The sequence below is a fragment of the Amborella trichopoda genome, chromosome 6 (assembly GCF_054954075.1).
Source record: "Amborella trichopoda isolate Santa Cruz 75 chromosome 6, AtrichopodaSantaCruz75HAP2 v2.0, whole genome shotgun sequence".
In the NCBI taxonomy this organism is placed as follows: Eukaryota; Viridiplantae; Streptophyta; class Magnoliopsida; order Amborellales; family Amborellaceae; genus Amborella; species Amborella trichopoda.
This window is the reverse complement of record NC_142341.1, coordinates 50,333,700-50,346,179: the sequence shown is the minus strand read 5'-3', so window position 1 is coordinate 50,346,179 and position 12,480 is coordinate 50,333,700. Positions and strand designations below refer to the sequence as shown.

General features: G+C 35.8%; 2 protein-coding genes across 2 annotated transcripts; both read right to left on the bottom strand.

Annotated features, from left to right (window-relative positions):
- Positions 1-229: 229 nt before the first annotated feature.
- On the bottom strand, positions 230-1,596 carry LOC18448760 (endochitinase EP3). The gene is made up of 2 exons (XM_006858821.4): positions 1,129-1,596; positions 230-867 (listed from the first exon to the last, which is right to left on the bottom strand). The coding sequence occupies exons 1-2, from the start codon at positions 1,535-1,537 to the stop codon at positions 452-454; spliced, it is 825 nt and encodes a 274-aa protein (XP_006858883.3). The 5' UTR covers positions 1,538-1,596; the 3' UTR covers positions 230-451.
- Positions 1,597-8,138: 6,542 nt separating this feature from the next.
- Positions 8,139-10,993, bottom strand: LOC148781846 (endochitinase EP3-like). The gene is made up of 2 exons (XM_088869116.1): positions 9,699-10,993; positions 8,139-8,681 (listed from the first exon to the last, which is right to left on the bottom strand). Exons 1-2 carry the CDS (start codon positions 10,117-10,119, stop codon positions 8,266-8,268), a joined length of 837 nt encoding a protein of 278 aa, XP_088725242.1. The 5' UTR covers positions 10,120-10,993; the 3' UTR covers positions 8,139-8,265.
- Positions 10,994-12,480: the final 1,487 nt, after the last annotated feature.

Sequence of the window (12,480 nt, the reverse complement as noted above, 5' to 3'; positions counted from 1 at the left end):
TGATTTGGTCCCAGCCAATTGTTAATCCCGATTAGTGATTCCCCATTCTAATTGCCCGATTTCGAACACTAGTCAATCTTATGGAATTGACAGCATATAAACTCATCCTTGATTCGGGCTTGGGACCCAACAGGTCTCAACCAGAGTCGATGTTTTAAAACACTGCTCAGTAACGAAGCTTTCGAAAATTTAAAGTTCAAATGGAAATCAAGATGTACACACCACTAAGTTATTTTAAACTTCTTAGATAACATTAGAAATCATGATCTGGACCTCACTATGAGCCTTTTGTTCCTCTAGAATAACAATGACAGTTAACATTTCACAGAAAAACAAAAATCAAAGTGAACTCTTCTTACAACGAAGAGAATTATTTATTCCATGATTATCTTTAAACTCCAATTCCATTTATTTCATTAAGCATCCATAAGCTGGGTTAGTGTCTTAGCCCTTAACAAGTCAGATTATCCCCAGGAGCCACCCCTAATTGCTCACAGTAGCTCTGGTAGTAGCTCACACGCCTCGCAACAGCTGCCGACCCGGGCCCCCCATCGCACTCGAGCGCTCCGTTTATGGCCCTTATCGTGGCCCCAAACCCTTGGCCCGCGATGAATCCGGAGTGCACGTGGTTCATCCAGTACCATAGTGCGGTCCTGAAAGAGATCACGACGTCTGTCGCTACGGTCTCAGGTGCATTGAGGCCATCGAAGCCTATGCTCTCACCTGCAGGTCCGTAATTGAAGTTCCACGACAACTGGATCGGCCCGCGACCGAAGTACTTCTTGTCGGGGTTGCATGGATACTGTGTGTTCGTCTCGTCGCAGTAATCGCCGGACTCCCCGTTGATCTCCTCGATGTAGCAGAAATCTGTAGGTTTCACACAAAACAATTGTTATTAGAGGTTAATTGAGCATTTTAGTATCAGTCACTGAGACACTCAATTGAGTCAATACGTAACCAATTTCTAGTGAAGGATTACATGCTCTAATTGCTGACATAAACTTCATTTATGTGAAGTTTGAAAGAGAACTTGAGTTTCCTATTTGTAGTTTATGTAGCTTGAAAAATCAGTAGATAAGGAAAAGCAAAAATTTCTATAATTTACAGTTCTTTCTGAGAGAGACTCACGTCCAGTCTCGTGTGTCACATGTGCGAAGAAGGCCGCGACCTCTCGCTTCGAGTCGTCGAGGCTGCCGACCGTGCCGAACCCTGGGTAATTCCCAAGTGCAGTAAGGAAGGCATCGCGTGTGTAGAACCCCTTGCCCACGCACGAGGCCTCTGCCTGACCAATTATGCCATCGAAGAACGACTGGGTCGCTATGTCCGCAACCACTGCACCATTGCTAGGCGCGGGGGCATTACAAGGACCTTCCTGGCATCCTGCACCACAGTAATCGTCACCGGTCCCGCAGAAACCCCAGCGGCTGCAGCAAAGGTTAGAAGCACATCCGCAGTTCTGACCGACAACATAATCCGGCCAGAAGGCCGCGAAAACTCCCACCAACATGATCGGAATCAAGAGTTTGGAAACACCCATGTCTCAAATTGTGGAAAAATAAAGTACTTGTCTAATTTTCTACAAAAAAAAGAGGATACTTGTCTAGTTGTGTGAGATGGTTATTTATAGGTGAAGATCAAGGAGCTTTTTTTTTCTTTTCTTTTTTCAATTTTTTTTTTGGTCTTTGGTCATTTTCTAACGAGTTTAGTTATTTATTTCTTTTTGACTAGTCCTTACAAACAAACTAAAAGAGATGAGAATTAAGACTGAGGGGGAAGCTACTAGAGTTGACGTGTGGTTTTTTTTTTTATGGCCGAGGCCCTAAACAATTAAAGTGAAGCGCACCTTCAAATAGTATCGAGGGGTTTGTTTCAACACTGAAAATCTTTGTGATAGCCTTAAAATATATTTTTATAGTTAATTATAAAATAATGTAGATCGAGCAGATCTATAAAAACTTGAAAATATTGAAAATTAACGGTCCCAAAATGCGTTACAAGATGTATTATTTCTAAAACTTGAAATCCATTTGTTTCTCATGTCCTTGCATCTTGATGTCGAGATGATGAATTTTTCGATATTTGGGCATCAAAACGACCTCTTCTAATAAAATTTTTGAGTTGAGTTCTAATTTGATTGTTTAGAGCCTTGGTTCTATATCAACTTTTTCCATTAAAATTATATTAGATTTTGACTACTTCCATAAAGGCTTGGTTCGGCTCCGTAGGGCCTGGCTTGGCTTCTGTGTAAATCGGTCGGTTTATTTAGCTTAGCCTCGGCTCGGTTTGGCGTGACACTTGACCCGTTATTTGTTAACCAGATTTTCGTGCGTATTACAACGCGTGGTTTGACGGGCTACATTTGTTGACTTGTCCATCTAAAAAGAAAAGAACATGTCAAAAGTGTGAAAATAACGGTCTTTACTTTCGACTTTCCGTGCGCACTTTTTCTTTCTCTTTTTTCTTTTTTTTCAATGATTTATCTTAAAAGATTGATGGTCAACCAATCATGGAGTATTGCTAGGGAGCGGGAAACGGGTCGGTTTGACTCGACGCTACGGTGGTTCGGAGGGATGAAATAGGGAAGGATGAGAGCAAAGATCTGGATCATAGATAGTAAGTCTTTACTTAAAACACGAGTTTTTTAAAAAATTCTTCAATTTTTTTAATCAGAATTCTGAGTTTTTCAAAAGAACTTCAAAACTTATGTTTTTTTTAATAGAACCAATATAAATCTATATTTTATTTTTTTTCATCAAGCTAAGTTGTTACCGCTTTTAAGCAGCTTTGGCCTCGTTCAATCAGCAAAAAAAAAAAAAAAAACAACAAGCCTTGCTTGTTTTTACGTTCCGACTGGCTTCTTGCGATGCCCTGGTTGTAGTGAGTGGTATTAGCGATTCGTTGCCAAATGCCATAACTAGCAACATAGATAAGAATGAGAAGCAATAACTATTCAAAAAAATTCTTAACTATAATTTTATATCTTCATAAATATAATATTATTGAATTTGGTTTAAAGATAAGCATATTAACAATAGAAGTAAATTAAAAATATTGATTTAATAAATAATTCCATCAAAAATTTAAAACAAAAGCTCCCTTAAAAAATTTAGGAAAAAATGTGAGCAATATATTCCCCAAAAAAAAATGATATCAAAAGAATCGTATATCTCATAATAATTGGTAGAGTTAGAAGAAGAGTAACCGAATGAAAATATTTTTTATTTTTTTAAATCTATTGGGTTCTTATAAATAACAAGAGAGAGATTTAGTGATACTAAATATTTAGGTAGCTAAGAATTCAGTGTGAAATTTGATTTTGCTTGAGAATTTTGTTGTTTTCTTTATGTATAGAGAAGTTTGATTCATTTTATTTTTTATTTTTTTATTTTATTGGTATATTCAATATTACATTTTTTTATGGACCACTATTTTGCATGTTTAGGTCCTTGTGTTTTATGTTAGTTGATTGCAATCCTATACTGAGGACTTTTTGTTTTTTCTTTGAACAATAATCATATACTTTGGTTTACAATTTTTGTTATTTATTAATGTAGTCCTTATGTTTCGTATTATTCTTATTGTTTAATTTTATTCTCCCAATAAATCTATGATACATTTTGCATTGTGACAATAGAGTAGCATTGTTATAGGATTTATTTATTACTCTAACAATACTAGGAAAGGCCACAAAATTATTGTTCAATAGTTGTTTACATTTTTTGTTATTTACTAATGTAGTCATTATCTTTAGTATTATTCTTATTGTTTAATTTTATTCTCCCAATAAATCTATGATACATTTTGCATTCTAACAATACTAGGAAAGGCCACAAAATTATTGTTCAATAGTTGTTTACATTTTTGTTATTTACTAATGTAGTCATTATGTTTAGTATTATTCTTGTTGTTTAATTTTATTCTCCCAATAAATCTATAATACATTTTGCATTGGGATAATATTAGGAAAGGCCACAAAATTATTGTTCAATAGTTGTTTACATTTTTTTGTTAATGTAGTCATTATGTTTAGTATTATTATTGTTGTTTAATTTTATTCTCCCAATAACTCTGTGAAACATTTTGCATTGTGACAATAGAGTTAGCATTGTTATAAGATTTATTTATTACTCCAAAGTGTTGAAAAAAAGATGTCGGTAACCCTCATTGGATTTTGGATAAGGTTGCATTGGAGAGGAGGGCCCAAGAGGCATTGAGAGACGTGTGGTGGCCAAAGAGCGGCCCATTACTTTCTTTTCTTTTTTTTTTTTTTTTCGACTTTTTTATAATTTGGAGACATGTCCCTACCCTTTTTTAAAGAAAAAAGATGGAGAAATACATTGCGCCTCAAAGAAGGTTATTTTAATGTTGAAAGACCCTCTCATTGATCATCTCAACATTGAGACATATGAATATGAAAAAAAAAAACATTAAGTGTCAAAAATAGTGCATCTTGCAACACATTATCTAGACCGTCTATTTTCATAATTTTCATATATTTATAGGTCTACTTGATTTTAACCATTTTTGAAATTTAAATGTTTATAATTAGATGTGAAAATAGATTTTCAGATAACCCTAAAAATATTTTACACTAAAATTACATGCTACGATAAAATTTGGAGGTACGTCTTAATTAGATTATTTAAATGTTAGTGAGATAATATCAGTGGAAATGAAAACCACAACATGGTGACTAGGGTGTGGGGGTGCTCCCACTACGACTCAAGCTATTTCCCAAGAGATACACGTCTTTGGTAGAGAGAAGAGTACTTGTCGAACCTCATGCGAGGCCAATAGACGCCATGAGTGAGAGAGTCCCAAGAGGCACGTCCTTCAGAGTGACGGGCCTTGTGATGTGCTTCTGTGTGAGAGAGGGTGTGCTACATGACTATGGAAACATACCCTCAGAGTGAGATGGTGACACTGGTAATCGAGAGATACCACTCAGCTTTTTTTGCTATGAGTCTGCCTGTTTAAGTTGGCTGTGCTCATTATTCAAAAGCAAAGTTTGAAAAATCACCAATCTGGATCGCCTCATAGGGTTACCAAGTTGTTTCACTCATGGAATAGGGATTGGCTTTCATCTCTCTACTTTATCATATTTTTCTAGGGTTTGATGATTTATCATAGACGGTTTGGAGATCCAAACTTCGAATTGCTATAGCTACAGGGCAGTTTGAAGGTTGAACCGATGAATCACTTTAACTACACCGCAACAAAAAACATTATATAATTTTAAAGTTGGATTTTCAATTTGCACAAATATTGGTTATTTTAGTGTTTAGAGCGAAGTCCAACCTTCCAAGGTAATTTTTCTTAAAAGGTTAAGTGTTTCGAAGGATGCACGTTTAAACCACTTGACTTCACCCATAAGAAAGAGGTAGTTCAAAATTTGACCTTCGAATCGCCCATGCACTTACGTTTCTATTATGGGAAAATATCCTATTATTTTTTATTTTTAACTTCTATATCTCAATAGATCCAAAAATTGAAAATATTACTTGTAAACAAAATGACTCCATCTTTTTTATCTTTCAACCCCTCAAACCTTTTTGACCATGTATTAGTGACCTCAACAACTTATGAAATGACTCTATCTCTCTCTTTCGAAAACTCCATCTCTCTCATATCATCGTTTATCTCTCAAAATTCAATCTCTCTCTAAAACCCAAACTCCATCTCTCACACTCACATCATCGTCTCTCTCTAAACTCCATCTCTCTCCTTAAAACTCAAACTCCATCTCTCTCTCTCTAAAACTTCATCTCTCTCTAAAACCCAAACTCCATTTCTCTCTCTCTAAAACTCCATCTCTCTCACACACATAAGAAGGTGTGCTCGTGTTTGAGCTCAAACTAAACCTCTTGGCTAGTAAATTCACCGAGAAATGAAGAGAGAGAGAGAGAGAGAGATGGAGTTTTAGAGGGAGAGAGACAGAGTTTGAATAGGATGTCATTTTAGTATTTATTTGGGTAAAAAATTTATGATCAAAAGGGTCCAGGGGGTTGTAAGATAGAAAAGATGAAGACTTTTTGCTTACAAGTAATATTTTCAATTGTTGGGTCTCATAAGATATGGAAGTTAAAAATAGGGAATAAAAATATATTTTCCCTTCTTTTATTTAGAACGCTGCATAATTCAGGGGAAAAAAAAAATGGTTCAAATCTTGAACCTTCAAATAAGGGTAAAATAGGAACAAAAAATAGAAAGTTTGGAAAAGACCCAAAATATGGACCATTTATTAATGGTGTGGTTTGTATAAGGCAGAGGCCATGAAGAATCAGAGTAAGGCGCACCTTCAAACAGTGTCAAAAGATGCCATTTCAATACCGAAATTCTTTATGATGATCTAAAAATTTTATGATCATATCTAATTATAAAATTTAAAGCTTAAAAAATAGTGCAGATCAAACAAATTTATGAACACTTGAAAATTGACGTCTAGATAATGCATTACAAGATGCACTATTTCCAATGTGTGAAGTCCACTTTTTTTATAGCGTAAATATATCTAAATGTCGAAATGGTCGGATTTACTGGTTTTTCAGCATCGAAACAACTTCTTCTATTGAATTTTTTAGATGCACCTTAGTTTGATTGTTTAGGGCCTCAACCTTGTATAAACTTTTCCCTTAATTGATTCGATAAGTTATTTAGGTTCTTAGTAACTTTCTCAAAATTTTATTCATGTCTTGCTCGTTTGCTTTGATATGTTATAGTTTTGTGTTCCTCAAGCTCTCGCTTAGTGGTAAGCACATAAGTTTGAGTGAGAGAGGTCAAGGGTTCAAATCTTTAGAAGTTTGTCCCTAAGAAAACTAAACAAAGTTAATCTACCCAGTAACTTAACATTAAACAAACAAAACAAATTGAACCCCTATTTAAATTCAATTCCTACTACTGAACTACCCAAAAGGGCAAAAAAAAAGAAAAAAGTATGAAGCCACATCAAATCATTGCAAATCCGTCTCTGCTTCTTAAAATCCATGAATTCGGACCTGCAAACTTGTGTAAATCTAATGATCTTTGAAGAACCAAAATAAAAGGTCTTGGGGAAAAAGTAGAAAATGAGCCATTTTTAAAGCTTTAGTGCGTATTTTATTTTTTAAAATTCATACTTGTGGTAATCAAAATAATAAATTTGTGAAGTTTTAGATTCTCAATCCATTCCAATATGAATTTTAAAAGGGTGGACACATAACAATGGTACAGGATGCGCATCGACCGTACCTTTTGTTATAAAGAATACAACAAATTTTTTATCTTTCTCATTTATTTCCAAATGAAGGGAGGACTCATCTGGCCTGAAATGGGGTGGGGTTGGGTTAGGTTCGATGGTTCGTGTTTGTTGGTAAATTGGGGTTTAATGCTTTGGAAAATTGATATAAACATAAATCCCATGCACTCAAACTATCAAGAAATTGATAGGAATGGGTACAAGGCTAAGTGGTTATAGTTGTATGGCATTACCATGTGATGTATTGAGTTCCATTTCTACTAAGAACTCTTTCTGCATTGAACTACCAAAAAGGAACGATAAGAAAAAGCTTCTTCAGAGTAGTGTTTTAAAATTTGGAATCTAATTTTGGATCTCCCACTCACAATACCAATCTAGATTAGCTGAATTGGTGATCCAAATTAACTGAATCATCAAAAACACCATTAAAAAATTGTTAAAATATATTAAATTATTTTGAGGGGGAGGAGATGTGGGTCATCCACCCGTCTAACTCAATCCTAATCCACAATTTCCAATATGGATCGTTAGGTTTTAGTCTAAATTGCAATCTGAAAGTCCTCTTTTATCTTTTGGATTGTATATTATGAAACTATTTAACTCTAGTACATGGAGGTCACAATTAATTCTAACTATTAGATGTCCAATTGAATGGCTTGGGGTATGCCACGAAATTCAAGAAATTTTTTGTTGAGCTTTAAGTTTAGTTACAAGTACATTTATAGCCATTTGATTTGAAATTTGATGGACAAGAATGATTGTGATCTCCTTATACTAAAAATAAATAATCTCTTTATATATTTTTTCTTCATCTTTATATCTAAGTTCATTAGATGATTCGCATTTCTTTCTGCTTGACTTTCAATATAAAAATAAAAGAAAAAAAAAAAAAAAGAGAAAGAGGAAGTGAGAATGCCCTATTCATTTTCAATAAGATTGATAGCCCAAAACAAAACAAAGGCAAATAGTGGCCTAGGCTTTTATTTCCATAACATTTACCAAAGTCTAGCAATATAGTTCTTTCCTTGCCCTCAACAAGTGAGGTTATCCCCAGGGGCCACTCCCAGTTGCTGGCAATAGTTCTGGTAGTAGCCAACCCGGGTCTGTACGGCTGCAGAACCCGGGCCACCGTTGCACTCAAGAGCACCGTTGATGGCACGTATCGTGGCCCCGAAGCCTTGTCCACTCGTTATTGCGGAGTGAACGTTGTTCATCCAAAACCACAATGCAGCCTTGAAAGACGTTACTGCATTGTTCGCTACGGTCTCTGGATCGTTGAGCCCGTCAAACCCGATGCTGTTTCCAGCAGGCCCATAGTTGTAATTCCATGACAATTGGAGGGGACCACGCCCGAAGTACTTCTTGTCCGGGTTGCAACGATACTGGGTGTTCGACTCGTCACAGTAGTCCTTTGATGCACCGTCGATTTCCTCGATGTAACAAAAATCTGCACACGTTTGGAAGTGAGGGTGATGAGTAGGAAATGGGGTGGTTCCGTGGTAGTTAAGTATTGGCACGTGCGTTGTATGGGGTGGAAATAAGCGAGTGTGAGCTCATTTGCAAGAAGGAAAAGCAAACAAATGTGGGAGTGTTTAACGTATTTTTATGGTCCAAAAAGCATATGGTATGTGTTAATATTTTTTTGGACACATGTAGTGTGTATATGATTTTTTGTATGGGAAAATATAGAATGAGACTATTAACCTTTGATACAAGGGGATTACATTAATCTTGACCATTGGATGTGAAATTGGATGGCTGTAATTATTTCAATGGCCAAGTTCAAACTTAAAAGGAAATTTTCTCGAACTTCGTGAGGAAAATATAGAATGAGACCATTAACTTTTGATACAAGGGGATTACATTAATCTTGACCATTGGATGTGAAATTGGATGGTTGTAATTACTCCAATGGCCAAGTTCAAACTTAAAAGAAAATTTTCTCGAACTTCGTGACACATCCAAGCTATCGAATTTCATATCACATCGTTGTAAGTAATTGTGACCACTTTGTATTAAAAGTAAATGATCTCATTGTTTTTCGTTTTGAAGATTAATTGCTAAGTTGAGGAGGTTACAAAACCCAAAGGTTGGGGTCCAAAAAATGATGTTAGATATGAATTTAGCTGAGGGGTTAAATGTAAAATATGCTCCCATGGGAGCATACAAACTTTTGGCAACAAATATTTGCTTTCAAACAATCTTTGCTCTTAGTACAAGACCATTTATTTTGGTACAAAGTCACAACCATCTCTGACCATCAGATTTCAAATCAAAAAACTAGTGTTGTGCCATTGACAAGCTCAAAGTTTAAAAGAAAACTCCTCAAACTTTGTGACACACACTAAGGTATCTAATTTAACATCCGACAATTGAGAGTGGTCGTAACCGCCTTGTATCAAAGATAAATAGTCTTATAATAAATAATCCCAACCCATACATACACAATGAGAGAGAAACTTACGTCCGGTCTCATGTGTCACATGTGCAAAAAAAGCGGCAATCTCCCTCTTCGAATCATCAGTGCTCCCGGTAGTGCCAAAGCCAGAGTACGAACCAAGTGCATTAAGGAACGCATCGCGCGTGTAGAACTGTTTCCCAGCACACGAGCCGTCGGCCTGGCTGATTATTCCGTCAAAGAATGCTTGGGTCACAATGTTCGATACCACGACACCATTGTTGCCACCACCCGTGGGGGCCGAGTTCTTACAGGGCCCCTCTTTACACCCATTACCACAATACTCATCAGTGGAACCACAATATCCATACTGACTACAACATTGATCGGATGGACACCCGCAATTCTGACCCACAACGAATTCCGGTGAAAACCCGGCTAGAATTCCGGCCACAATGGCTGGAATCAGTAGTTTGAATAGCCCCATGTGAGTTTTCTCTATGAAGTCTTGGGATAATGCTGTGGCTATAGATATGTGTTTAAGGCATTAACAATACTATGGCTCAATAGTGCTACTGAGGTGTTGAGGCAGGTTTTGAGGTGGTATATATGGACTATGGATTGGAGTAAAGTAGAAGTTAGGCCAAAAGGACTAGAGAGAGAGATGAGAGAGAAAGAAAAAGAGAGAGATGAGAGAGAATTATAGAGAGAGATGAGAGAGGAAGAGAAAGAGAGAGATGAGAGAGAATGATAAAGAGAGAGAGAGATTGACTCGGTAGGCTAGACTTGTATTGGCCAAGATGTGGAAACCTGCATTGTCAAGGTTTGCATTCCATGTGATACACGGCAACAACACGTTGGCCCGACTTTTATGTTAGGAAACTGGGCTCGGGCTACAGATTCGGCCTTAGCTCGATCCGAGTTACTCAGGGTGTCCAAGTGTACCCTCACGAGTGACGTACGCATTCCAAAGCCCTAAAACATTTTAAAAAGATTATTACAAATAAACTAAAAATTTGTAAAGTTCAAATAAAACCGTAGACAACATGAAAAGGTCTAGAAATAGTTGGAGAATAAAAAAACGGCACGTGGTTAAAAATAAAAATAAAAAATTGTAAAGATCAAATAAAACCCAAACATAAAAACTTTAAAGGGAAAGTATATGATGAGACCATTTTTTTTTAATGGAAGGTGATCACCATTAATTGCGACCATTGGATGTGAAATTGCATGACTATATTTATTTTATTGATCAAACTTAAAGTTCAAAAAAAAAAATTTCGAACTTTAAGACACACCTAAGCTATTAGATTTCATGGTTGTAAGTAATTGTGACCTTTCTATATTAAAGATATGCATAGATTTATAATTTAATATATATTTTTATATTTGTTTTTTTGGGTCAAAAAGCTTGATGGATTGTGTTTACTCTTGGGATAAGACATTTTGCCAATGTCTTAGGGCATGAGTTCAAATTCTATTTAGATTCGTCGTAGACCTCAAATAATTGGTCACTAAAATGATTAGACACCATATACCCAATCCAAAAATTTATCACTAAAATGATTGGTCACTAAAATGATGATGACGATGATGATCGGTCACTAAAATGATTAGACACCATATACCCAATCCAAAATAATTAATCACTAAAATGATTGGTCACTAAAATAATTGGTCACTAAAATGATGATGACGATGATGATTGGTCACTAAAATGATTAGACACCATATACCCAATCCAAAAATTTCTCCTAACCGGGATTTAACTGCGGATGTAACTATATATTTAACTCCCGTGGGAGCATGTAATCTTTCCCTTAATGCTTATAGCCCTTTTGATATCTCTCTTTTCTCTCTTGGAATGGACCTCTAAATGTTCCTTGACTTGTACTTTCTTCTCTCCAAGACAATAAAAATAAGAGAAAGCATATTCTCCTATTTAATTCCTTAGACTATTAGCATTTATATTGACTTGACCAATCAGAACCCAATATAAATGAAATTGCAGTGAAAGTTTGAAAGATATTTTTCTTTACAATTTATTATTTACCTGACAGATCATAAACCCAAATAAAGGAACCGAAAATGAAAGTGATTATTTTGTACTATCCAAAAGTTCAGGGATTAGGACCAGCACCGACTTGAGCCATAAAATTTCTGGTCCAATTTAATTAGAGGTTTGACCAATTACCATTTAGACCATTGAGAATAGATCAAAATTCTTGAATATATCATTTTATTTTTTCTAAAATTTATATTTTTTGGAAGATCCGGGTTTCAGGGAACGGGCTAACTACTGTCTGGTCCATTCCGATAACATTAGGACCATTCTTCTATTGTCCCGGCTCGGTTTAGCTCGGCTTAGCTTCCCTGTTTATTGGTAGTTAAGATTTAAGTATGTGAATCCGGTTCACAGCTTTCTAAGAAGTGAAGATGTTTGAGCTGATCAAAACCCGACTCAGCAGTCAACATTAGGGTTGCCAATGGGCCAGGCCCAAAACTTGTGTGATAGGCCTTGCCTTGGGCCGGAAAATTTCACTTCAGAATAGGCCAAGAATCTCACACGTTGGTCAAGAATCCGGTTCACAAATTTCTTGTAGAGTAGTTGGAATTTGTTTCTCAATCTTATGTGCATGTTCCGCATGAGCCTTCTCTTTACGACTGTCATGAATATATTAAAAATGTGTATTCTTATATTTAATGTGGATTTTCTCTTCTTGAGGACTAAAAGCCTTTTTTTCCTTTTATTATAATACACAATTTTATTTTTTTAAAGGCTTATGGTTTTCGAAAGGATTTTATTTTGAAATAATATCTTGTATTTTTTTCCTACAAAGGCGATCAA